The 27,570-nt window shown below is 34.4% G+C and overlaps 2 protein-coding genes, 2 long non-coding RNA genes and 1 other non-coding gene across 5 annotated transcripts; 3 read left to right on the forward strand and 2 right to left on the reverse strand.

Moving 5' to 3' along the window:
• Positions 1 to 1,257: 1,257 nt before the first annotated feature.
• TRNAG-CCC lies at positions 1,258 to 1,328 on the reverse strand. Its single transcript has one exon. It is a non-coding gene; the product is annotated as a tRNA-Gly (tRNA).
• A 988-nt stretch (positions 1,329 to 2,316) lies between these two features.
• On the reverse strand, positions 2,317 to 3,047 carry LOC125185365. Its single transcript, XR_007170118.1, has 2 exons — positions 2,835 to 3,047; positions 2,317 to 2,731 (listed from the first exon to the last, which is right to left on the reverse strand). It is a non-coding gene; the product is annotated as an uncharacterized LOC125185365 (long non-coding RNA).
• LOC125185364 lies at positions 2,725 to 3,382 on the forward strand. The gene is made up of 2 exons (XR_007170117.1): positions 2,725 to 2,915; positions 3,006 to 3,382. It is a non-coding gene; the product is annotated as an uncharacterized LOC125185364 (long non-coding RNA).
• A 5,298-nt stretch (positions 3,383 to 8,680) lies between these two features.
• Positions 8,681 to 9,703, forward strand: LOC125220204. The gene is made up of 2 exons (XM_048122368.1): positions 8,681 to 9,284; positions 9,423 to 9,703. The coding sequence occupies exons 1-2, from the start codon at positions 8,681 to 8,683 to the stop codon at positions 9,701 to 9,703; spliced, it is 885 nt and encodes a 294-aa protein (XP_047978325.1).
• An 8,822-nt stretch (positions 9,704 to 18,525) lies between these two features.
• On the forward strand, positions 18,526 to 21,137 carry LOC125218672 (short-chain dehydrogenase TIC 32 B, chloroplastic-like). Its single transcript, XM_048120391.1, has 8 exons — positions 18,526 to 18,877; positions 18,966 to 19,197; positions 19,282 to 19,361; positions 19,451 to 19,607; positions 20,191 to 20,272; positions 20,410 to 20,497; positions 20,586 to 20,632; positions 20,717 to 21,137. Exons 1-8 carry the CDS (start codon positions 18,754 to 18,756, stop codon positions 20,882 to 20,884), a joined length of 978 nt encoding a protein of 325 aa, XP_047976348.1. The 5' UTR covers positions 18,526 to 18,753; the 3' UTR covers positions 20,885 to 21,137.
• Positions 21,138 to 27,570: the final 6,433 nt, after the last annotated feature.

Here is a 27,570-nt window from a genome sequence, read left to right on the forward strand (position 1 = left end):
CTTCCGATGAGAAGCCAAAGCGGGTAAGGACTACTTACACTATGGAAGAGTCCGAGCCGATAGCCAACCTGTTGGGCGGACACGACGCGAACGCGGAGCGCAACAACTACCGTGACCGAGCTCATGTTCTGGGAGCGGGTTGCGGAGAAGTACACGAGCAACAAGATCGCCTCGATGAAGGACCATGGCAGCGAGGCGATCCGCCGGCATTGGGAGCGCCTCATGAGGGACTGCGGCCACTTCAACGGTATATACTCTAACTTGATGACGAACATGACGAGTGGCCAGAACGAGCACATGGTCCGAGATGAGGCCATGCAGAGGTATAATGGCCAGTTCTTGTCGAAGGGCTTCAAGTATTGGAACATCTATGATAGGCTGAAGGATCTCCCCAAATTCCGGACAGGGATGCACACCGCGCTGCACGGGAAATCGGTGCGCTCGAACTTAGCGGTGCAGAGAGTGAGGGAAGCGCGACCCCCATCGACTTGACTGGGGATGGTCCGCACGAGCGCCCTGTGGGAGCGAAGAAGGCGAATGGGAGGCGGAAGGAGAAGGGCGCATCGTCGGATGCCATACAACAAGCCACGCTCTCTACCAATGTCGCCAATCTGACGCAGCTGTACACGTTGTACTTCACCGGCGGCGGAACCCCAGAAGAGAAGCAGTCCCTCTGGTCGACCATCCAAAATATGAAGATCCCGATGGGCCTCCCGCCGGACGCCCCTCCCTCTTAGTTTTTAAAATCTTTGTTTTTTATGGTTTTTTATTTGTAGTTTTTTTTTTCTCGTTGTATTATATTTTCCAATGATTAATACAACGATGAATTGTTCATTATAAATCTATTTATTAAACACATTTGTAGGGAAAATTAAACAATATTAAAAATGATGATGCAAAAATGAAATGTTGAGTTAGGGAAAAATAAGGGAGAAATAAGGGAGAAACCATTGGAGCAGTTGGCTAAAAGTTGGCTAAAAACTGAGGATAAATTTTGGTGCTGATGTGGCGCTGATGTGGCAGGAGTTAGGGAGAAATAAGAGAATTTTTAGCCGGACCATTGGGAGTGCTCTAAAACTCACTTCCTTGTCCTTTTATAGTAGGAGTAGTTTTTATATTTTAAGGATCAATACACAGTTTGACATAACGTCACAAAAGTGTATATAGTTAATGGCGTAAAAATAAATTTACATTAATTAAAAATATAATATGTATATTTAAAATATATGGACAAAAATAATGTCAATATTTAAAAAATGCGCATCCAGGGAATCGAACCCTGGTCAGTACCGTGGGAGGGTACTATGATACCACTACACCAGATGCGCTTGATGTTACGCTTGGATTTAATATTATTATATAATATAACTAAAGCTTAGGTTTTGCTATTTGATTTTGGCTTTGTGCAGCTTGCTCGCTTAGTGTAAACTTCGACCGTGAGGTTCTGCACTGTTTGTTCGCGTTGAACTTTATAATTATCTTTGTTGATTCCGTTTATTTATTGAATTATTCACCAATGTTTGTATCATTATCAGCCACATTTAACAATTGATCTCCATCAACTACTCTAATTTTGAAATACCTTGATTCTGCTCAGATGTTCTGGTTTTCATTCCTCAATTGTTTCCAATCTTTCAATTGAATGAAAAGAAAACTAGTGCTGCAATTTCTTTGCTCGCATTGTCTATAAGCATCATGAATCAATCATTAGACTATTCGGTTCTTCTTTTTATCGGAATATCCAGTGTAATTCATTTAATTTTAGGTATTTTTTTTTGAGAGAGTGAATTTCAATGTTACTAATGTCAATGAATTGCAACGGATAACTGATTGGATGTATGCCTCGGGAATTGGCTGGCGGATGTTAATGGAGATTAGTTTGAAGAAGCATTTGATTCATGCCTTATTTGTGCAGTAATAGTTGTTGTGACCTTTTCTTAAATGCTGATTTTGGTATGTAGCTGATGTTTCCCAGATGAATGTGTTTGTACATCTGCTCCTATGTAAACTGCTGATAAGTTCGAATTGAACTCCACTTTTGAAGCTCTTTTCCTATAATTGAGCAGAGATTGAGCTTAACGTTTTGCACAGCACCGAGACAGCTCAAGATTTGTTGCATTGTCGAGGGAGGAATGTTCGTCTTCACATTATTTGGAATAACTAACTATGATTACTTATCTGCACTGAACTTTTTCTTTTGTGCATAATTGAGTAATGTGAAGGAAAATATAGCTTTGTGATTATGCTATAATTTACTCTGTGTGAAAAACACGAATGGATCGGGTTGCTTGAGTTACCTGATCATTTTATATGCTATTTAGGAGAATAAACTGATTGAGATTTATTAATCACTATCACAATTATACATTCTAGGGATATTTACAGACACAATGGTACTCAATTGATGCCCTACTACTTGTAGCTTCACATAAGTTTACATGCTTTGCTAAATGCCAAACTAAAACAATAGGATTAATCATAATCTATAGATGTTTACCTATAAAACTTATATGAATCTAATAACCTTAATAGCCACTTGCTTGGATATGCTTGCCTAGTCATCGTTTTCCCTCCAACAGATTAGCATGTAGAGGCAGCGGCGTATAATGTAGAGCCTCGCCCTTTGCTCCTTGAGAGCCTCGCATCTTGGGACGTAGATTCTGCTGCTGTTCTTTTGCCTGTATGGGACTGGCTTCCCCATTGATATATCTGCTTTCATAGTAAAGTTTACCTGTGGAGAAGTTGAGTTGTTATTATGGTGGAATTTACTTACACTTATCTTGGAAAATTGGTTTTTATTGTGTTGAAAGTTCAAAGACTGTTAGAAGCCTCACTTTTGTGCAGTGAATTAGGGGCCTTGTTTCCTGCTTTCAAGAGGGGGTTTTTGCAATGTGTCGAATGAGCCTGCTTTCGTGGTGTGCTGCCTCCTTGCCTTTTTCGTTTTGGATCGCTTCTATTTATTAGGCTTGTGTATACTCCTTGACCAAAACAATTCTCTTACACAGTTAACACCTCGCCGACTACTTGAGGTGATTGGATTGGCTCCTCTATCAGGACGGCATCATTCAAGGTAAATGCTCAGCAACATAGTCTTTGAAATATTTGTCTTTGTGTTGGTCAATGTCAAACTTAGTTAGCACATTTTACGCATAATTATGGAGGCTTTTATTAAAATACTCACTCGAGAATCATGAACCCCTCTCGTCGAGTCTTAGCAGAGTATTCCCTGTTTTAGCATTGTGTTCGTTATGTTCTTTTTTTTTCCGTGGTTGCTGAATGCTGCTCCGATGATGAAGTCTAGAGTTGTACCATATCGTTCCAATTGCTGAACTGCTCTTGCATGTTAGTGGTAATGTAGAGATGAAGGGACAACTGAGGAGCTTGTCTTGTCTTGCACAAAATAGTATGCATCAATTCTTGAGGGTCACCTTCCAAATCTCTTTGCCTTTTTTAGTTCTTCTATACCAAGGTTTTTTTCTGCCACTTTTTGATGGGTTTTTTGGTCTTTCTTCATGCCAAGGAATGTGTTTCTTATTTCTTTGAATACAGATTTATCCATGGATTGTTAGAGATAATTCTGCATACATTAATGAACCTTTTGTTATTATAAGTATGTTTTCGTATGTATGCAATGACATTCATACTAAAAATAATACTTTATTCACAATGAATATAATAAAATTGGTTTTTACTATAAATAAATTTTCTATATATGAGGAGAAGAATGAATTTATAACTTTTCTTACGTAGGAGTTTGTTAGAATGCAATTTGACCAATAAATTTCAAACGATATACAGCGTCATAAAAATTTATAATCTAAATACTAATACTAACCATTTACATCAAACTCAAACCCATTATTGAATATACGTCACACAAAAAAATAGTTTTACTCCAACTATTTAAACCAAATTCAATATTTACACCATTTTTGAGTTTTTGTCTTACAAAATTTTTGCAGTAACACTATATTTGGTATTGTTTCACAAAAAATACCAAAAATGGATTTGAGTTTAGTGTATGGATGGAGAAGATTTCTACACCAAAACTCATTTTTGGAGTATGGTTGGAGATGGTCTAAATACTCCCTCTGTCTATGAATAAATGTCTCATTTTTATCAGTTCGGGTTTTAAGAAATTATCTGACTTTATAAAAGAAAGTGATAGAAAAAGTTAGTAGATGTAATAGTAAAGGGAAATGAGACATTTATTAGTAGACGGACCATAAATGAAAAAATGATTTATTTAACTGCAGAAAAAGGGATTAATCCATTTATAAAGCTGAAAATGAAAGCGGTGAGAAAGAAGAATATGCAACGTGCGGTTTCACGATGCATGGACCGAAATGAAGAGAGAAAAGTGATGGGAATTGTAGACTTAAAAGGTTGTAGTGTCTGTCACCATAATTGAATAGAAGTTTACTAGCAATGCATTGCATAATAATATGACCGCATTTACAATCACGTCTCATAAATGCTTATCATAAGAAATCACACGTGTGTAACCATTATGAAACTTGTTACATATACCAATATTTTATAAATTATAAATGAGTGTTTTTTAATTATAAGATTATGAAAAAATAGGATGGATTTGATTTTTTTGAAATTTATAAATTAACGATTTCAATAGTACATGGCTATTTAATCTTAATAAGAATGAATGATATATAATCATATGAAAATTTAAGTAATGGTGGTGGGCTTGAAGTTAAAGACCCATTTGATGACCAGCTTAAAACCACCAAGTATATATTGTCCTCACTTTCATTTTCTTTTCTAGAGATTGACACCCCTTTTATATAATTAACACGATATAATGGAAATCTCTGTTAGTATAATAGTAGTTATATTAATATTTTATACCATGTCTTATTCTAATGAATTCGAAGCCAATGTCATCAAAATTAATGTTATATTATCACATTCAGCAAAGTATATAGTATTAGACTATCTACTTCAATAGATTTTCGATTGTTTTGTGATTTGATGTCCCTCACTGTGTTTTGAATATCGATTATGCATTTATTAGATGATAATATTTCCCCTCTTATTGAGAATCATTTACAGACTAAAGAATCTCAACTAATTTAATCCAACATATGCATTGAAATACAAATAATGCATATTTGATAGCTGGCTAGACCAGTTCCAAGCCTCACTCGCATAAAATTTTTAACATTTTAGTATGCAGAGAGAGATTTTTGTGGTGCCAAATCTTGAAGCGGTGGTGCCAGTCCAAATGATCATGCGACAGCTCAAGCCACATTTTTGAGACAATTATCAAAGTTATCAACACCAAAAAAAAATTGAGATACCCTTCTAATGGATTGTATAATGTTCATATACAACCTAAATAAGATAGTTAAAATAAAAACACCTGGCTTTGTTAGAGGTCAATGAACAATAATTGAGGCAACAAATCAATTATATTATTTATGATTTCTGAAAAGAAAAAAAAAGGTTATAGATACAAGATGCCCAAGTGATTGCCAAATAAGAAACCTATATGACAACATACATTAATAATATTTAGTTACCACACTCAACTATGTTAGTGTGTGTGTGTGTGTGTGGAGACAATAGATAATGTTTGAAGAAGAAGACACAAATTATGGACTTGCTCAAGATTGAGTGAGAGAAGTGAAGACTACTAAAGTGAACACCTAATTATGCTCCAAAGGGAGTGGAGTTAGTTGTCCTTTTAGTTTAAGTCATAAGTCCACATCAACCTAATGAAATGACAAAACTTTTATTAATTTTTTGCACCCTAAAATCAGCCATTCAAAAAATTAACTCTTGTATATGCTATAGGTTTGTGGATTCATGACATCAAACTAGAGATCCCCCCATTTAATAAGTATGAGAGTTTGATTCAAATCTACCATCTTTCTTAAGTTGGGTGTGTTTGGTGGTGGGTCATTTCATTAGTGGAAGTCATGCACCTTTAATAACACACAAAAAAGCCTAAAGTTTTGGAGATCAGTAGAATTTTAAACTAACTATTTTGGTGTATATGAAATGAATTAATTATCATATGCAAGTTTAGCAATATAATTATGCTAATTGTATCATAATTATATCTTTCTTGCAAGTTGCAACATACATAGGACAATCATCACCCCCATTATTGAAGAGTTGGTCTTTCTGGTATTAGAGGATGCTTGTAATGATAGGAAAAAGACAAATTATTATCGAAGTATTACTATAAATATTACTTACTTAAAAAATGGGTGGTTTTTAAATAAATTACCTCTTTGTTATTTTGCTCTTACTTTTCTAACCTATGCAAATGAAATACTCTCTCCGTCCCAAGGTATTAAACCAACTTTCCTTTTTGGGATGTCCCAACATATTAGACTCATTTCCTTTTTTAGCAAAAAAGTATCTATCTTATTTTATTCTCCATCTACTTTTTTCTCTCTTCTCTCCCCTACTTTTTCCCTCTCTCATACTTTACTCTCTCCACTTTAACTATTTAAATATCAATTCCTTAAATCATGTGCCCAAAAGAAGTGAGTCTAATACTCCGGGACGGAGGGAGTAGTATAACTTATAATTTTTGCAATTGGGTTCCAATTATATCTACTGGTTTGAAAATCAAATTGAAATTGTAAAAAGAATGTAAGTTGGTTATATACTTTGCAATTACCTCCCACAAAAAGTAAGTTAAATAATCCATTGCTATATAGTACTTACTTACTAATAAACTTTTCTTTCATATTAGATTCTAAATAATTTATACAGATCTCTCTTTATAAAGTTTGGCGTGTTTTACGTTTTGATTATGTGATAGATTGATCTTTCCTTGTTTTAAGTGGATCCTGATCTTATTTCACTAATGTCTTTTGTGGAAATCATTATATGGTTGTAGATTGAGAAAGATATAAAGTAATGGAGGTGGAAGCTAGTCCAATCAAACAAAGATTTATTTTGGAAAAGGGGATTAATTAATTAACATGCACAATTAACTATTAATATTAAGGTGGGGAAGCTTCAAGATTCTGGGTTCCCACAGAAAGAGTGGCAATCATTGAAATTTGGAGTATTCAATACACACCTCTATATTTTAATTTTATTTGTGAAAAGAGAAAAAAGTTTTCATTTAGAGAGAAGATGGAGTTAGTGGGAAGTCAATACAAACTCCACAAAAGTGTATAACCTAATGCCTTTATTATTGTGAAATTTCAGAGCATTGGTCAATAAGAGTTGGCTACAAATCGTCGGTTTAGAACGAAATTGTATTTAATTGATACTAAACTAAATTATTTCACGATTCCGCGTATCAAAATTTGCAATGAACACAATATATCTTTCGGTGGGAAAAACGTGAAAAATACTAATATAACTTGTTTTTTTTATTACTATAGAATAATTTACTTAATAATAATTTATTGTATATAAATTTTAATTCAAATTAAGGGCACTATGCACGTCAGCACGTGTACATTTATGTTAATTTATATTCACTATAACTTATTTTCTCAAGACTAATCTTACGCTGTCAATGTATTAAACTTTAAAATGCATTTATTATACTTAAAAGAGAGATCAATATAGATCCGTTTTTATTAACAAAATGGAGTATGATATAGACTCGCACCGCTTCTTACGCGGTATGGCTTAATTCATTGAGCAATATATCTATTTTTACGTAAGATATTAATATTATATTTTGTTAAACATGAGATCGAATCGCACGACTCAATCCTAGATGGATAATCATGAGATAATTAGTCAAGATTTTCCCCCTTCAACTTAAATAATCTCAAAGCTTAATCCTAGATCGTATATTGGTACTATTATATTTAAAGAAATCGAAGACCATCTATATATAATCAATATTTATATTGCATATCCGACCTAGAAGGTGGTATACAAAATACAAAAGGCCAACACAACGTAGCAAGGAGATTGCAGTGCCGCACGGCCGGGGAGTCCCGGAATGAGGCACTGTGCGTGCGACACGAATTTCAATTTGACAACTAAAATAGTGAATACTGTAAATTAATATGAAAGGCGTGAGGAGAGGCACCACACTAGTGCGAGTAATGGCCTGGTACAGAAGAGAATAATGACGTGACAGAGAGTTGGGACGCGATTAATTGATGCTATAATAGCTCGACCTCTAATTTGCTATTTGTGCTTTTAAAGATTTTTTTTAGGATTTTCTTTTTTCTTAGATAAAGTTTTACTGTAGTATTTTTAATCCATTTGGAACTTACCCATATGACTTGTACCTGGATGTGACAAGTGTTTGCTTACATTAGTCGTACACGCACCACAAACAAAATGGAGTACTATATCAAAGTGTAAATGTACACGCATGGCATGTACTTGGATGTGACTTGTGTTTTGTGCGTATGCTTTAATCGTATGTGCGGGTCAGTGGTGTATATAAGAGCGTCTCCAATGGCGGACGTCGCGGTAGGACGTTGCCGACGTCCGCCGTAGTGAATGGGAAGGGCGCCCATGCCCGTCCCATGTCCTCGCCCCTCAGCCCCACATCCGACCAGAGGTCCGACACTGCGGCGAAGGTCGGACGTCCGCGTTTTTAAATTTTTTTTTTTTTTTTTTTTTGTTGAAACTCTATAAATAGGTCTCGTTGAACTTCATTTCATTCACACCACTTGTGTTGACAAGTTTCTCTCTCTAACCTATTTTTTCAAGTATATCTAGAATGACGAGTAGTCGTGCGGGTGGTAGTGGCGGAGGCGCTAGTGATAGTTATAATGAATTGGATCTCACTGTGCAAGAGGCGATTGATCGATTGCTCCGGCAGAGACGGCAGCGGCAGCAGGCGGCGGCGGCGGTACCTCGGCCGATCCATCGCCGACGTCATGTACCCCGGGACCACATTGCTGCACATATTCGGTTGTATGAGGACTACTTTGCTCCGCAGCCGCGTTTTGGGGATGCCTTATTCCGGCAACGTTTTAGGATGCATCGTCCTCTGTTTATGCATATCGTGGGTGCTTTAGAGAGAAGATACGAGTTTTTCGGGATCAAGGAGGATGCGGCTGACAAACCCGGACACACGGCAATACAGAAGTGCACTGCCGCAATCAGGCAACTAGTGTACGGAGGCCCGGCCGACATGTTTGACGAGTACCTCCACATTGGCGAGTCTTCAGCCGTCGAGTGTCTGTTGAATTTTTGCGCGGGCGTTAGATCGATATTCGGGGATCAGTATCTTCGGCGTCCGAGCCCCGAAGACTGCCAGCGGCTGATAAATATGCACGGGTCGGTGCACGGGTTCCATGGGATGTTGGGCAGCATAGATTGTATGCATTGGGAGTGGAGGAACTGCCCCGTCGCCTGGAAGGGGATACACACTTCCGGTTTCAAAGCCAAGCATCCCACGATGATCCTTGAAGTTGTAGCTGACTACCGGCTGTGGATATGGCATGCTTATTTTGGAGTTGCCGGATCGAACAACGACCTCGGCGTCTTCCAGTCGTCGCCCCTGTTCAACGATCGGTGCAATGGTGTTGGTCCCGCCATTAGTTTCGTCGCCAACGGTAACCAGCACAATATGGGATACTATTTGGCGGATGTGATATACCCAAACTGGTTCGTCTTTGTGAAGACGATCAAGCATGAGGTCGGACCAAAGAAGTCCTACTTTGCGAGCCGTCAGGAGGCAGCGCGCAAGGATGTTGAGCGCGCATTTGGTGTGCTCCGAGTCGATGGGGGATGGTGAGGGGTCCGGCACGGCAGTGGAATATTCCCAACATCGGCGACATCATGTACGCATGTATCATTTTGCACAACATGATTGTCGAAAGTGAAGGGGACGAACTGACTCAGTGGACCAACGAAGATGATACGGTTGCCGGTCCAAGCCATGGCGTGGCCAGTGCGAATGTGAACATGAGGGTACCTCATGGAGAGGTTGAGCGGTTGTGCGCATTTGCCGACATGCGGCAAAGAGATGCTCATATTCGACTTCGGAGGATATCATCGAAGAGGTTTGGACGCGGAGGGGTGGACGTTGATGTGGTTGCTTTTTTTTCTATCTACTATGTAATTTTTTTTCCCGTATGATGTATGTTTTATTTTTAATGAAATATTCGCATTTCCCCGTTCGTATTCGTGTCGAATTTTTATTCCGTAAATTTTAATTTTAATTGTGAATTTAATTTTACTGCGGGAAGTCCTAGTGGGAAGTCCTAGTGCAGTGGGAAGTCCTAGTGATGTGCCAGTAGAATAGGAAGAGCTAGTGATGACGTGGCAGGCAGTTTTGTGGGAAGTCCTAGTAGGAGGGGCGTCACCGGAGACGCTCTAAGCTCTATCATCAAAGAAATCATAATATAAAAAGTATTGTTATACAAATTACAAAGTACATTCATTTATATAGAGAAATTACAACTCTAATCTTTGGACTTGCAATCACCCAAACTCATTGATCATTTGATACATAAGAAACTTGGCTTGTGCCAACTTTAAATTTCAAACACCTTAAAAATTGATATGATTCTATAGACGAGACTAGAGTTATAAATATAATACTGATTCATTCTTGCGTTACAAGTAGTTTAAGGTGGCGTTCGGTTGACATGACTAATTATCATGAGATTATCCATCTAGGATTAAATTGTGGGATTATTTTAGTTAAAGGGGGGAGGCTATGACTAATAATCATGAGACTATCTATCTAGAATTAAGTTGTGGGGATCAATCGTATGAACCAAACATAATATTATATATTTAATCATGAGATTTAGTCTTGCCAACCGAACACCCCCTGAGTGTATGAAACTCTGTCTAATGTTAGATTTGTGCAAGTCAATAAGTTGGTCATCAAATTGATATAGACTTTGGAAAAATTAGTAATAAGTCCACATTGTTAAGTTAAAAGGTAATCCTATCTATAATACTCCCTCCGTCCCATTAAATATACAATATTTGAGAAACGACACATATTTTTATGTAGTATTGTTTTGTGAGTTAATGAAGAGAGGGTAAAGTAAGAGAGATGAAAAAGTAGAGATAGAGATGTTTCCATTTTAGGAAACATTTTATTTTTAATGGGACAAACTAACAAGGAAAACGTTTTATTTCTAATGGGACAGAAGGAGTTTGCATGGTTCAACTCATCCAATCAGAAACTAGTATATATAATTATTACACTAACCTAATGTGCAAAGGGAGTAAGACCTATATGGTAAAAGAAAAAGATGAAGCATGATTCGTGAAGGATGATGATAAGAATTGCAGGAAAAAACACCTTTGGCCCCTTTTCTTTTTAATGGAAGACTACAACACTATGGAAGAACACTGAAGGCCCTCGAAAATTGTACCTTTTTTTTCTTTTTTTTCTTTTGATTTTTGACAATCATTTTCGCACGCCCATCTTTAAATTGCTTATCGTCGCTCTATAAATTAAAAATTGAATCTCTTGGTTCATATTCAACGGTCTATACCTCGAAAACTCTAATAGCGCCTTGATAAAGTCAAACAACTTATTCAAATTGAGTGAATTGAATCCTCTCAAAAAAGAGAAAAATATTCTGAATCGGGAATTATTTAAAGTGCAAAGTAGTTAGGTTCGAAGAACTAAAAATCAATATCATTACTATATATGATGAGAACGGATTATTGTAGATCTTGTTTTGTTTATTGTACATTGTTTAATTTTATCACACAAATTTCATTTGACTATGTACATAATTTAAGGTTAAGACGAAAGCCTCTTCTTAAATGAAAAGGAGTAGCTATCTTATACCGTATGGTTTGTGTATTTGCATTTGTATCAACATATGGTTTGTATTTCTATTTGGATGTACTCTAGCTTTAATGTCTGCTCTATACTATATATTTTTTTTGTTAATTCTATATAATATACGAATGTATATGTAAATTTCATGACGTTACACTCTCTCTTCTCGCTCTAAGTAGAACATTTCTAATTCAGCACGATATTTTATGTAGTTTTGTGTTGTAAGTAAATAGATAAAATTATGTTTTTATATTTAGAAATGTGTTATTTATAGTGAGGCAACTTAAAAAGGAAAACGTATCACTTTAGAGTGCACGGAGCGAATAATTAATTTGAGCAAAACTAATTTTCAGTTACAAGTTACAACTGATGATATGCCCTCACTCCGTATTCAAAATAATTCAAGTCCTTGATCTATCAATTAAATAAAATGTGTTTGTATTTCAATTAAGTTGCATTCTATCGTTAGATTTTCAACTATTATTAGTAAATTTTTTATTATAAAAATCTTGGTTAACAAGTGCGGTTACCTTCATTGTGTTTTTACCATCTTACTAAAATACAACAAGAGTGATTGCTCTCCAAAACAAATAATATAAGTAGATAAATAAATAAATAAAATATTGCTAGAGAAAAATAATAAGTACTGAATTTCCTTTAGAAAAAGTATTAGTTGGCTCAGTGCAATAATTATGGAAAGTTGATATTAGTATATGAATAAGGGCAAGGTGCCATGATATGTGTCGATCATTTCGCTAGTAGGAAAAGAGTTTAAAAAATCTAGTTATTTCCATGTGCTCTGCCTAGTTCAAAATCTACAATATCATAGGATTACCAACCTCAAACAAAAATAATAGGTAAATATATGTAGTGTAGTTTTAATTCGTTTCATGCTCATACTAGCTATATATAGATCTCACATCTTATTCTAACTTTAATTTGATTTTAAGAAGTTGATTCTTGATATTTTGAATGAATTTTAAAAGGTACTGATCATCGAATTCATGATATCAACAATTAGCTAATTCATGAAAATCAAATGAGTATTTAATTAAGTTAAATAATTTTATTAATAATGGATGTTTGACTAAGCTTATTTTAGAGAATTTTGTAAACTCTTGGAGCTTATAAGATGTAACGTTTTAAGAGCTTATAAGTTGCACAAGTATTTAGATGATTGAGCTTTTAAGATAATTTTAAATTACAAAGAAGAAATGATAGTTAGAGAGAAAATTAACATATGAGATAGATGAAATTAAAAACGTTATTTTGTTAAAAATATTGCATAAAAATAATAAAATCGTTTTTATAATTTATATGTGTGGTTTAAAATTATAATTTGGCAAACATTATTGAAAAAGTTATAAGCTAGCTCTTAAACAATTTTGAACTCAGTCTAACACCTTTCAAATCTTTTCACTTATATCTAACACAAAATTGAATATGAATGAAACTAAGCTCTAACTCGACGAGACGACGATCATATATGGCGTCAATGCTACTCAATATTCGCTATTGTGTTTGTTAATTTAAATACACTAATCATTTCATAATCATTGGATGTTGCACACTTTAATTTATTTTCTTTATTCTCAATTTACCATAAATCAAGGATAGCAATCTATCATGACATAGATTGTCTTGGAAATATCGATAAGTTAATAGGGTTGTCCTAATCTTATCCTTAAAGATTTTGAATTATTAAATTTAATTTATGAGATAACCCGAACTTTATGACGTGGTCCGAAAATATAATCCTCGAGTTTTATTCTCTAAAATTGGACTTATAGAAATATTACTTAAAAAAGAAAATTGACAGTAAAGTCATGAACTTTCAACACAGTTTGGTTTTTCCCGTAAATTTTAAATGTTGCATAAAAAGTCATAAACTTTACTAAACTGTGAAAATTTCTCATTCGACTCGACCCGATAGATATGCGACAAAAATTTATCCTACGTGACGCACCGGAGGTTTGACTTGACAAATGACAAATTTAGGGTTCAATTCGAATCGTGGAATTAATGTTACTTTTATGCTGAATTCGATTTGTATTTTTATGTCGATTTGTATGTTTTCATTTATTATACTAGTATGTTTGTGATAACTCCTGAGTCAGATATTGCAAAAATAGAAAAGAAACAATAAGAATTAGTGGAGTTTTGCCAAGTCACACCTCTTGCACACCACGTTGGATAAGCAATTGTGTCAGAAATCTATCGGGTCGGATCCGATGGGAAATTTACCATTCCGGTAAAGTTCATGACTTTTCATGCAACATTTAAAGTTCACGGAAAAAACCAAACTATTGTGAAAGTTCATGACTATATGCAATTTGCCCAAATTAAAATATAATACTACTCCTAGCTACTTCCTTTGTCTCACCACGCAGTTTTAGGAGTTTCTTTGGTTAAAACTTTTTACGAGAAAATGAGTAATAAAAAGATTTTATGATTTCTATCGCTCTATATAAGAATTGATGTGGAGTAAACCGCAAGCGACACAGGATAGAAGAAGTGCTCTTTTTTCTTTATGCATGTTATAAGTTATAATGCCTTTTATTAAGCATCATGTTGTCAACTTTCCTTCCCTCGTCTCTTGTGACAGGACAACCACAAGCTTTACTTCTCTTGGTTCACATATTTTCTTTTTTCTTGATTGCCGGATTAATTATTATTTAATATCTTAGATTATCACTATATACTCACTCCATTGTTTATAAATAAATTTTATAAAACGATACGAGTTGTGAGTTGTAAGGCATGATTGATAAAGTAAAGATAGAGATAGAAAGAATAAAATGGATGAAATATTGTTAGTGCAAAATCAGTCTCGCCTCAATAGTGAGCGAAAAATTTTCTAAAATAAAAAGTTTATATTTTAAGGGACAGACCAAAATTAAAATAGTTTCAATTTTTAATGGACGTAGAGAATATATAATATCAGTGTGTGACTGCGTGTGAGTGTGAGTGTGGGTGTGACTGTGCGCGCTCGTGTTTTGTGTATATATATATATATTGTGTGTGTGTTGTGTTTGCAATGTGTGAGTTTGTGTGCGAGTTGTGTTGTGTACGTGCAATGTATGTATAATTATATGTGCGCACTATATGTACTTTGCATGTGTATGTGCAATATGCTTTATGTAGTGTATGTTACTATGTTATGTGTTGTATGTGTCTTATATATATGTGTGTGTGTGTGTGTTTGTGATGTCGCATTGCTATTATTGCATAATCTCTTAATAATTGAAATATATGAAGCATACAAGGTATTTGATTTTATGGATTTTTGGACCTTTTGATTTCTGGATATTAGTATTTGTTTTGGGTTTTTCGAGTTGGCTTGATTTTCGTTGTCTAGTTTTTGGTTTTATTCGGATTTCAATTTGGTTCAATTTCGTTTCATAAATCAGTTTTTCGATATGATCTTTGAAAAAAAATCAGATTGAAATATGAATGCTCAAGTCTAAGTTTATCCCCTTGGATAGGCTACACATAATTGACATGTTACCATGGCACGGAATTACAAAAATGAGTTAGTGTTTAGGGCTATTATCATACTATCGTTATCGTGTTGATACTATAAATACACATATTTTCTATTATATCGAATATAGACTCGTAAACACGATAAAAACTAATATGTTACTCCCTCTATCAATAATTAAATGTCTCAAGTTTCTTTTTTTGTCCGTCCACAATTAATTATCTCGTTTACTTTTACTATTGTTTTAATAAGTCTAGCATTCCACTAACTCAGTTCACTCATATTTTATTATAAAATTAATACTGTATATAAAAACAAGTAACACGTTGCACTAACTTTATCTATTCACTACCCACTTTTACTTTTTCCTCTCTCATTTAACTCATCCAACATAATTTCTTAATCTCCATATTCAAAAAGAGTGACCTAACTTAGCTGGAACAGAGGAAGTAGTATACTAGACTTAACACGACCTCAATTTTATTGTAACGGAAGTCCGTCACACATTTTTAATTTGAAATGTTGAGATCACTATTGAGAGGGCAGAGCAATAGAGCACAACTTCTAATTCATTCTACAAGAAAGTATGGATGAATTGGCTTTATTTTATTAGAAAAGAGGCTTTTATCTATAAAAGAAAAAGGACAACATATATACCTGGGGCATTAGCTTTTATTGTTGCTAGATTACGATTTAATTATTTATTTGAATTGAAGAACACATTCATCATTAAAAAGTTATGATTACTTTAATAATGAGTAAAGTCAGGGTATGGACTTTTTATCGCTGAAAATTTAATCATCATTTTTGGATCGACTACTCACTTTACAGTGTCTAAAATTCCCAATTTTATTGAAGTAACAATGCAATTAGGGGAATAATTGCTCAGCATATGACTGATCAATTTCTAATTGTTTTAGAGCGTGTTTGTTTGGCTCAGATTATGCTAATTGGTAAAACGGGCCTTAATAACAATTAACAATATGAAAGATTTTCATTAAAAAAAGTATACTACAGAAAATCAGCCACATACATTTAAGACCTTATATATTTACTAGGCACCGATGCTCACAATCAAAATCTATTCAGAACGATCGTAATATTCATAATTTATTGTGTTTCGTTACATATAATGCGAATGAATCTTAAGATAAAAAGATGTGGATTAATTCATTGTATAAGTTAAAAATGAGGGAAAATATAATGAAGCCAAATCAAATTATTTGTCACACCAAATTCTGCGGTTTCTACTCGTCTCAGGTTAGAAAAAGAAATACTCCCACCGTCCACCGTGTAAAGAGCTATTTTAATTTGACACGAGTTTTAAAAAATTGATTGACTTTATGAAAAAAAGTAATATGACAAAATAAGTAGAATATGAAATTCATTTTATATACTACTACTACTATGGAGTACTTATTAGTTTTATGATGAATTATAAGTGTAAAATTAGTGGAATGATTATTTAAATTGTGGGTATTTAAAATGACAAAATGTTTCTTTAAATGATGGAGAAAGAGTATATTAGTAGTACAACTTGCATTTTATATTTTAATTAGAAAACAAACATTAGAGGTAGAAATAAATAAATAAATACAATACATAAATACTCTCTATGTCCATAATATCAAAGTTCATTTTGACACGACATTGGTTTTAGAATAGTAGTTCATTTTGACACGACATTGGTTTTAGAATAGTAGTGAAAGAAAGTGAATGAAAAAAAATAGTTGAATATAAATCCCAATTTTATGTACAACATTCTATAATATAAACCAAATTTAAAATAACACGGGGTTTTATGTGTTACGTATTTGTAAATAAGAAAGATACAAAGAATAATGTGGTGACTTGTGAGTATTGATAGTGTATATTAAGTCATTCATTAAAAAGATTTCATTCATTAAAAGATTTTTACGGAAATTGCTATTTTGATGAGATAGATTAAAATAAAAAAAATATATTTTTATGAGATATAAAAAAAAGTGAGTTAAACATTTTAGTATTATGTGAGTATTATTTTTGTATATTAGTTTTATATAAAAAAAATAAGTTAGTGAAAATAGGGGTGGCAAAACGGGTTACCTGTGGGTATCCGCACCCAACAAGTCGGGTACCCGTACCCGATTTTAGCAAAATTTGTTGTCTCAATACCCGCCCCGCGACATACTGGAATTACCCGATATCCATGTCGGTTATCCCGTACCCGACATTGCGGGTATCCGTACCCGACCTGAAATCCTAATAAAAAATTTGAAAATCATAATAACCGTCAATGGTTCATAATTTACTTTATTAATATTGATGGTAAACGTTGAATAGATTGAGAATAAAAGTGAAGGGACACTCTATAGTTCCGGTGAGTTTTTAATTGTATGTTCGTTGGAATATGAAAATGTTTTAAAAGACTCTTAGATTATACTATAAAGTACTTCCACTACCCCGCCTTAATAAAGACATTTAATTTTCTTCACTCATTTTGAAAATATAATAATATAAATACTCCTCTCTATATTATTATTTATCTTACTTTATTTTTTCTCCCTTCTAAATATTTATTTTTAATTTTTCAAAATGAGTGCGTATATGGCTATTATTATTTAACTATTTGAAACACCTCTATTAATATGGAACGGATGTAATATTAAAAGATGGAATATGGCTAATACTAATAATAACGGGTATTATCAGGACTAACAGGTATACCCACGCGGGTAGCGGGTACACCTGCTACCCACAAAATTCTAAAACACACTACCCGATCCCGCCCCGTTTCCCGTTATCGTCTGGTAGCTGGTACCCAATATCCGGCGGGTAGCGGGTCGAGATGGGAATTACCTATTATCCGCTATCCATTTTGCCACCCCTAATGTAAGGTTCATTACCAAAAGTCGTAAAATTGAAACGAGACAGTAATAAAAGCGACTTACCAAAATAAAAATTGAGACACATAGTAAGAACGGATGGAGTATTAATTTTATAATATATATAAGTACAATATTTAGGGGAATATTATGATTGACTTGCCTGAAATATTTGTTAAAATAAGGCATAATTTTGCTGATGAAGCAAGTATCATCCATTAATTTGGCTGTGGTAAAAGTCTTTACTACGAGTAACTATCCTAGGCAAAAGTAGTTATGACAAATTGGTCAGATAAAAAGGTGAGTTATTAAATTAATGAGGCGAAATAAAAAAATAAGCATTCAATGATTAAGAAATTAAAATGAAAATCAATGAATGACAAAGATGTAATCCTATCTTAATTGATTCCCAAATCCCCACTAATCCTTGGTTATAAAAATGCCTCCACCACCACCACCACCACCACTACCACCACCCCCACATATACATACATACATACAACTTTTGAATCTATTCGCATCGCCTCTGCAAAACCTGCAGAAAAAGAAGCCTAGGCCACTGTTTCTCTCTCCTACTCTGCGATTATTGACTCTGTTCATCTGCAAATTTCATATTTCTACGTACTTTACTTTTCCATCTCACACACTACACACACCACTTTTTTTTTTCCTTCGACAAAATCATGCTCGAGACGATTGGCTACCTAATCGGCACCGCCGGCGCCAGCGGATTCAGCAGCAAGTCCACTGCCGAGCAAGTCACCGATCTCTGCCCCGATCTCCGCCCTATCACCGCCATAATCACTGGTAATTCACCGATTAATTAATGTGTTAATTTTTTTTTTAATTTGTGTGAAAAAAAAAAAATTAAATCTCTGCGGCGATCGATTCGCAGGAGCGACGTCGGGGATAGGAGCGGAGACGGCTCGGGTGCTGGCGAAGCGCGGCGCGCGGCTTGTGCTGCCGGCTCGGAGCTTCAAAGCCGCCGAGGAGACGAAGGGGCGCATTTTAGCCGAGTTCCCCGGCTCCGAAATCATAGTCATGGGGCTCGATCTCAGCAAACTCGACTCGGTGCGCCGATTCGTCGCCGAGTTTGAGTCGCTCAATTTGCCTCTTAATCTTCTCATGTAATTTTCTTTTTCCTTTTTTTTAGTGCGGTTTAAATATACTATTAATAATGAATATTTACATTTTAAAATATCTTTTTGTAGAAATAATGCGGGGAAGTTTTCGTACGATCACGGTGTTACCGAGGATGGGATTGAGATGACTTTTGCCACAAATTATTTAGGTATTTTACTATTTAATTTCGTTTTATAATTGGCTAATTGTAACTGTGTAATGATTAGATTTTAATTTTTTTTGTTAATATTTAATTAGGGCACTTCTTGTTAACGAAGCTACTGCTGAAGAAAATGATTGAGACGGCGAAGAGTAGCGGCGTGCAAGGAAGAATTGTGAACGTGTCTTCGAGTATTCATACCTGGTTTTCGGGTGATATGATCCATTATCTCGCCTTAATTACCAAGAATAAGAGGTCAGTTTTATTAATTACTCTTCTTTTATTATAATTTATAATCATAAATTATATTCTTTGTTGTTGGTATCAACTGTTTTTTCCTTTTATTTTCTCTCCAACTCAGATTTTGTCTCACACATGCGCTCTATGATTAACAAATTAGTTTTTTTATATTTCAATAGATACTAGTAGTACCAGATTTATGATTACAAATTGAACATTAAGAATTTTAAACTAATTGCACCTTCTTGCTTCAAATTTGAGATTAGGAGATAAATGTAGAAATTTCATTTCAAATTGGGTTGTTTAATTGAAGCTATTCGTGCAATGTCAGTGGTAAAGTAGTCAAACTTTTTAGTAATAAAATTAGAAGAATAAAAATAGTTTATAGTATTTGATGTTTGTTTAAAAGGAGATGACATTTATTAGCGTATGCATTTAAATCGGTGGTGCGAAGAATCCTAGGATCGAGGAGATACTGTGCTAGGTGATGAGTGATATAAATTGGAAAAATAGAGTTACCATTTATAATAGGTTTGACTTTATGCTGATATAATTCGTGTCGATCTTATTTTATTTAAGATATTGATTTTTGTGACAGTGAATACGATGGGACACGTGCATATGCACTCTCGAAGCTGGCTAACGTTTTGCATACCAAGGAACTTGCCCTCAGGCTCAGGGCAAGTTCTTTTTCTTCTTCTATTTATTTTCTTTACTATTTAATTGCTATAAAAGTCATTTTTGTTGTTTTCTCACAAAAATCATGCAACATGGATTTTCTCCTAAATTTATTAAACTCGAATTATTGAAATTGCAGGAAATGGAAGCCAACGTGACAGCGAATTGTGTTCACCCTGGCATCGTCAGGACCAGGCTCACCAGAGACCGTGAAGGCCTAATTACAGGTTTAACATATTATTTAATTTCAATATTTTAATTAATAGTAATATCTACATTGAATTTACAAAATTTCATTTTTTTATGTGTGTGCAGATTTGGTTTTCTTTTTGGCTTCCAAGCTTTTGAAGACTATACCTCAGGTAAATATTCAAAATTGTCACGGTATTTCATGTGCGAATATATTATATATGTACTGATGAAATGAAATACGTGATATTTTACAGGCAGCTGCGACATCTTGCTATGTAGCGACGGATCCAAGGTTGGAGAATGTGAATGGAAAGTATTTCTCGGATTGCAATGAGGCTTCAGCGTCTAAATTAGGATCGAGCTCTGCAGAAGCTGCGCGGTTATGGGCAGCCTCGGAAGCTATGGTCTCCACGCCGCGGTAGCTTACAAATTAATGTAGGAAATTAAATGAGAATGTGAAAATTATGAAGGTTATATAATAGGAGGGATATGTATAAGTAGCATGTGTGTATAAATAGTTTTGTTTATATATTTATTTACCCACCAAAAAGAAGAAAGTTATACGTATTGATTTGAGTAGGTCGGTCATGTTCGCAGCGTGTAAGCTTATTTTTGTAAAATAACGTTACTATTAGCCAAATTCAATGTCATGAGTGATGTAAGTGGTTAAATTCATTGAAATATCTTTTCCACGTATTTTATCGCATACATAAGTAACAATTAACGAATAACAATTCATGTTGCTACTCCAACAATTTCTTTGGACCAATCCTTTTTCATTTATATCAATATATATAGGAAAGTTGACTATTAAAAAATAACAGCTATATATCTTTCTGTACAGAGGGAAAAAGTAGTACAATAAATGAGATTTTTAATTAGGAAAATTTGAGATACCTGTAATATTTGGAATAATAAGTTAGGAAGTTATGACATACTTATAATAAGAGATATGCGTTGGAGAAAGAAGTTGAAAAACTAGTAAGCGTGCAAGTATTTAAAAAGATGACAGCCCAGGTCAAAATATTACCAATAATGCATATATTAATTAATGCAGCTATTACTATTATTCTCTCACATAAGATTCTCTAAGTATACAAGAATTAACAATAACTAATTATAATTTTAATTTCGAGAGGAAGGTTTGGGGAATCCATAACATGGTCTTTGTTGACCAGCATGTGGGTGTTCAAATTTTTATTTAGTATCTTTGGGCGTTGATATATATTAAAATGGGGCCTACTAACATGCATTATAAATTTATAATTAAATTTAATCAAATGTTGAATTCTAACATACTACATAAGTCATAACACTCTAGGCTACTATATAATCCTTGTGAACATAACATATAGTATACCCCTACTTATTCACCAACATCAATCCATTTATACATCGTCGAATTTTTCTCCTTTTTTGGTAATTCGAATTCGTATTTCTTTTTCTTATCTATTTTGATATTGTGCACATTACATTAACATTACTAGTGTTGGCTGATCGAAGAGTTCTTCCCTTTATTATACATTTTTATACCATAATAATTATGACAGGAACTTATGCAAAAGGACAACTGCATCCCTCTTCGTGAGGTTTCCATTATTGGATATAGGGTCGTATGATATTTTTGTATATAATCGTGAAATTTTTGGGAAAATAATCATGAAGTTTTTCCCTTTAATATGAATGCAAAGTTCTTTCATAAAAAAGTAAAAGGAACTAGGTTTGTACGTGTTATAATTAATATATCTATACAATGACGGGTGGAGTTGAAGGTTCACCAACTTCACTTTCGGCTTATGAAAGATGAAAATTTTCATTAAAGTCAGCCAATTTTACGGTGAGATAGGGAATTTCTGAAAAAAATCTCAAACCTTTTTAAGTTGTGGTTCATTTCCATAATGTTATTGATCATCCATCGCAACTGATGACCACCTATTCATCCTCTACATTTCAACCATAACGAGAACCTTCTTCATTGTATCCGACCCCACAAATTAAAATCGGTTAGTAAATTTATGAATCTTGCTTCACATAGTAGACATATTGATGTGTAGTTAGTAGTTACAACTTACAAACATCGATATGAGACAGTTAGATCATGTAGAATCATAATGTTAAAAGTTGAATTTGTAGCTATGAAGCATGAATCGTGGAATACTAATCCTAATAATAGCGATACGTGTAAAATAGTTGGGTAGTAATTTTGTCTAATATACTTGAAATTACTTTAGACGGTGTAATATATTGGTAAAAAATAATAAATTAAGTATTTCAAAAATATAATATCTAAATAAGCCCAACATTGAATTAATCAATTAACTGAAATAAGTTTAGGACAATTTTGAATTACTTTTATAAATACACCCTATCAGAAAAAGTAAATGCTCCCATAAGAGATGAATAATATAATTAATAAGACTTTAATTTTTACATAGTTTGTAAGTTTGATGACCCCAAAAAAAATTTCGATTCGAAATATTAGGATAAAAAATAATATTTGCATGAATAAAAGTATGCAAATAGCATTTAAAATTTGAGGCACTTTTGGAGGAATGGGAAATGGAAAATGGTGGGCCAAATAAGCTGAAATTGGGCCTGAAAGAAGATAGCGACTAATGCTTTAACACGGAAACAACTAATTTGTACAACACAAATCAATATGGCTCATCTTTATATTTATGGGTTTGCCTATTATTCCTTCACTTTATAGTTGTTCCACCACTATCTGCTTCCCACCTTTTATTTCAAATAAATAAATAAAATGATATGCTCAATTTGTATGTCATGTCAAAGTTTATATCTATATAAATAAATAAATTAGGAAAAAATATATGTCACTTGTCAACCTCGAGTTGAAATCTTCGTGTGCATTTCTTATTAGGGTGTCAATGTTTGGTGAGACGTGATATTCCATTTTCAACCTGTGTAAGATACAATATACTACTCCCTCCGTCCCGGCTAAGATGACACATTACTTAGCTGGCACGGAGTTTTAGGAGTTATTGGTTAAAGTGTTTAATTGGAGAGAGAGAAGATGGGTGTAAGTATTAAAGTAGAGAGATAAAGAAAGATGAATATTTTAATAGGAGTGAGAAAAAGTGGTTGAGTGTATTAATTGGAGAGATAAAGTTACCAAAAAAGGAAATGTGCCATCTTAGTTGGGACAAACAAAAAAGGAAAACGTGTCATTTTAAGAGGGACGGAGAGAGTAATAGACAAATTATTCAGTGAAGCTCAGTCATTTTTTAATATTTATTTTTTATTTTCTATTTTTCGCTTATACCGTTTGTATATGAAACAATGTACATGTTCCAAAATTATATCATAAGAATTCTAATAATTGTAAATTCGAGAAATCTAACAAAAAGATTGGTTGTGTGGGTTAATCTTCAAATCCCATATCAATTCAACACCATATATTAAAAATGGAAGAGGATTAGAGAAATTTAAAATTTCAAGGAGTGAATTTATGGTGTCAATATGCTCAAACAATGCTCCAAATTAGTGGCAAATCCATGAATTTCAGATTGAGGGTGCTATAAACAATTTAATTTTATTTTATCCATTAAATAACTTTATTGTATAAAATTTGGATGATTTTCTAATGTTATTACTTGGAAAATTTTCACTATTTGAAGTATAAAAAATTGGAGAACTTACTTTAGTTTATGCTTATTTTAATTAGGTAAATAGAAAAATATAAAAAAAATATATCATATTTTTAAAGTATAACATAATTATGAGTTATAAATAGAAGTTTAAGTTTGACCATGCTTTCTTGTGTAAAAGCATATGTCGAGAACCTTTGATAATGTACCACTACTAGTTAATAGTAATAATATTTTTTATATGAACTCAAATATGAGAACAATTAGAAACCGTAAATAATGTACTCCATCTGTCTTATTCAAGATGTCCATCATTTAAGATATTTATATTCTTGAGTGGCACTCAATTTTAGGTGTAGTTGTTAAGTGGAGTAAGCAGAGAAAATAATAGTTGAATATTTTAATAAGGAGAGAAGAGAGAGTGGTTATTTTTAAAATATAAAAGGTGGACATCTTGAATGAGACAAACTAAAAAAGGAAAAGTGGGCATCTTAACTGAGACGGAGAGAGTAATAATGATTAATACTGACATGCTACATGGTGTTAAAAAACAAAAAGACAACTTAATTACAACAAAATGCAAGAATAGCAACAAATGCATTAAAAAAAACAATAAACGATAAAAATTGAATCAATTACTCCATCCGTCCTGTCATAAAATACTTATGAGAGATGATAAAGTAGGAGGAGAGTAATTGTGTATTAACTTATCAACAAAAATATGACTCACTTTGAATAGGACGTCCTAAAAAAATAACACGATTCACTTATAATGGAATGGGGCAAGAGGGAGTACAAAAATTTAGGAATCACACTATACAGAATAAAACAATTTGCTTGTACTTTCTCTATTCCATAGTAGTAGTGTTAGGGATCGACCAGCCGAAGGCTAAGGTTGAATAACCTGAGTCTACACAAGATGTGAGGAGATCAACCCTCACTTATACAGATCAGTTACAACGACCTCAAGATCTAGTCTATTACTTGAATAGATCCTCCTGAAATACTTAACAAACCGATTAGTAACTTCAAGGGAATCCACGACTTAACAAGCAGATCAAAAGTATGAACAACAGAGACAAAGAATCAGAGAAAGATTTGGCTCAGGTTGCACTAGGTACAACCGCACAGGTCCTTTTAATACCGAGCCCACAATATCCCAAATCACAGATTGATCTGCCACAAGGATGAAGATGTGAACAAGTAGACCGCAATCTACCAAGTACTGTATCTCGGAAACCCTAGATCCAGTGACCATGCTGAAGAACAACACGCACACCACACTCCAGAATCCTTCACACAAGAACCCTCTACCACCACTGAAGCCTCACAATCCAGTCAAGAAGCACAGACCAGAAACCAGAGGTTTCTTCACCAATCCTCACTCTTCACACACCAGTGTTTACACACACAGAAGGAGAGAGGAAACGTTCTCAAGCTGGAGCACAGAGAACACACCCAAGAAAAATCCCTAGGAGAGAAAACAGAGAGAAGCTGCGCAGTGAATCAAAGTGAGGAAAAGGGATTAGGGTTGGGGTATATAAAAGACTCAACCCAATCCACCACCCAACAGCCAACACGTGGCACCAGACACAACACAAGGGCCAAGCACACAACAGCAATGGGCCATTGGATATTGGACCCGGTTACTAGCAGGCAAAATGGGCTTCTTCAATAAGGACCATAAATCCTCACAATCTCCACCTTGGGCCTTATCAGAAGCTGTGAGGGATTGACCTGTGCCATTCATCATTGCCAGATAAGGCTTACTGGTTTTTGGAAAGTTAGTAAGCCACAACTTCCAAAGGGAAGAAAACATTTACAGTTTATACAAACACAAAGCAAATAAACAGTAAACTCTTCTCATGGAAGTATACCTGACCAATTACCTATCCTAAGTCAATATGGAGTTTTCTGATACATGAGAGCATTTTCTCAACTGATAGACACTTAGTTCCCATATCTGCTGGATTACTGTCAGTGTGAATCTTTTCCAGCAGCATTTCACCTTTCTCCACAATATCCCTGATAAAATGGAATCTTACATCAATGTGTTTTGTCCTGTCATGAAAGACAGGGTTCTTACACATTTGGATAGCTGACTGACTATCTGAGTAAACAACAACAGGATTTTTGAGGAATTTTAATTCCCCTGCAACTCCCTTTAACCAGAGGGCCTCCTTCATTGCCTCAGTAATGGCAATATACTCAGATTCAGTTGTGGACAGAGCCACAAAATGCTGGAGCTGTGACTTCCAGCTGATGCAAGATCCACCTAGAGTAAACACATAAGAGGTGGTTGACTTCCTCTTATCCTGTCATTTGCATAATTTGAGTCTACAAAACCACACAAGTTAGTAGAATCTGTACACTTAGAATAATGAAGACCATAATGAGAAGTATGCTTCAAATATCTAAGTAACCATTTGAGTGCTTCCCAATGAGGTTGTCCAGGATTGGACATATACCTGGACAGACAAGACACTGAGTATGCAATGTCAGGTCTGGTACTCACCATAAGGTACATGACTGACCCAATTGCATTGGAGTAAGGAATACTATGCATTTTCTGAACTTCTTCCTCTGTCTTAGGACATTGATCCTTACTGAGGATGAAATGGGCAGCCAATGGGACTGTGGAAGGCTTAGCATTTACCATATTGAACTTAGTGAGGACCTTCTTTACATAGGACTGTTGGTGTAGAGTCAGCTCTGACTTATTCCTATCTCTGACAATGTCAATACCCAAAATTCTTTGAGCATCACCTAAATCCTTCATGTCAAAGTTAGTGCAAATCATATTTTGAACATATTTAACATCCTTTGGATTAGGACCCATTATCAACATGTCATCAACATATAAAAGAAGGAAAACAGGCACAGAATTCAGATTTTTGAAATATAAACAATGATCAAAAGCACTTCTGGAAAAACCAAGATATTGCATGCACTGATCAAATTTAATATTCCACCTCCTGGGAGACTATTTCAAGCCATACAAAGCCTTCTTTAATAAACATACATGGTTAGGAAACTTGGGATTTACAAACCCCTCAGGCTGCCTCATATAAATGGGCTTATCAAGGTCCCCATGTAAAAAGGCAGTTTTCACATCCATTTGCTTAAGTTCCCAGTTAAAATAAGCACATAAGGAAAGCATTATGCGAATAGTAGTAAATTTTACCACTGGGGAGAAGATTTCTGTATAATCAACTCCCTCCTGTTGAGTGAAGCCTTTGGCCACAAGCCTGGCCTTATATCTCAGGCCATCTACTTCTTGCTTCAGCTTGTAGAGCCACGTACACTCAACAATAGAACAATCTTAAGGTTCAGGGACTAGAATCCAAGTTTTGTTCAGAATTAAGGATTTCATTTCATCCTCCATGGCTAACAGCCACTTTGGATAAAACATAGACTTCAGGGCCTGTTTGTAGGACTGGGGCTCATTCTCATCAGATTCATGAATGTTGAAGGCCAGGGCCAACAAACTATTAACATCA

The sequence above is a fragment of the Salvia hispanica genome, chromosome 4 (assembly GCF_023119035.1).
Source record: "Salvia hispanica cultivar TCC Black 2014 chromosome 4, UniMelb_Shisp_WGS_1.0, whole genome shotgun sequence".
NCBI lineage: Eukaryota > Viridiplantae > Streptophyta > Magnoliopsida > Lamiales > Lamiaceae > Salvia > Salvia hispanica.

What these genes read in the sequence shown, in the direction of transcription:
- LOC125220204 (XM_048122368.1), top strand. Translation starts at nt 8,681, where the DNA reads ATGACGAGTAGTCGTGCGGGTGGTAGTGGCGGAGGCGCTAGTGATAGT. An exon ending in GATGTTGGGCAGCATAGATT is followed by an intron (nt 9,285 to 9,422) that starts GTATGCATTGGG and finishes CTTATTTTGGAG; the next exon opens with TTGCCGGATCGAACAACGAC.
- LOC125218672 (XM_048120391.1), top strand. Translation starts at nt 18,754, where the DNA reads ATGCTCGAGACGATTGGCTACCTAATCGGCACCGCCGGCGCCAGCGGA. An exon ending in AACTTGCCCTCAGGCTCAGG is followed by an intron (nt 20,273 to 20,409) that starts GCAAGTTCTTTT and finishes TTGAAATTGCAG; the next exon opens with GAAATGGAAGCCAACGTGAC. An exon ending in TTTTGAAGACTATACCTCAG is followed by an intron (nt 20,633 to 20,716) that starts GTAAATATTCAA and finishes GATATTTTACAG; the next exon opens with GCAGCTGCGACATCTTGCTA.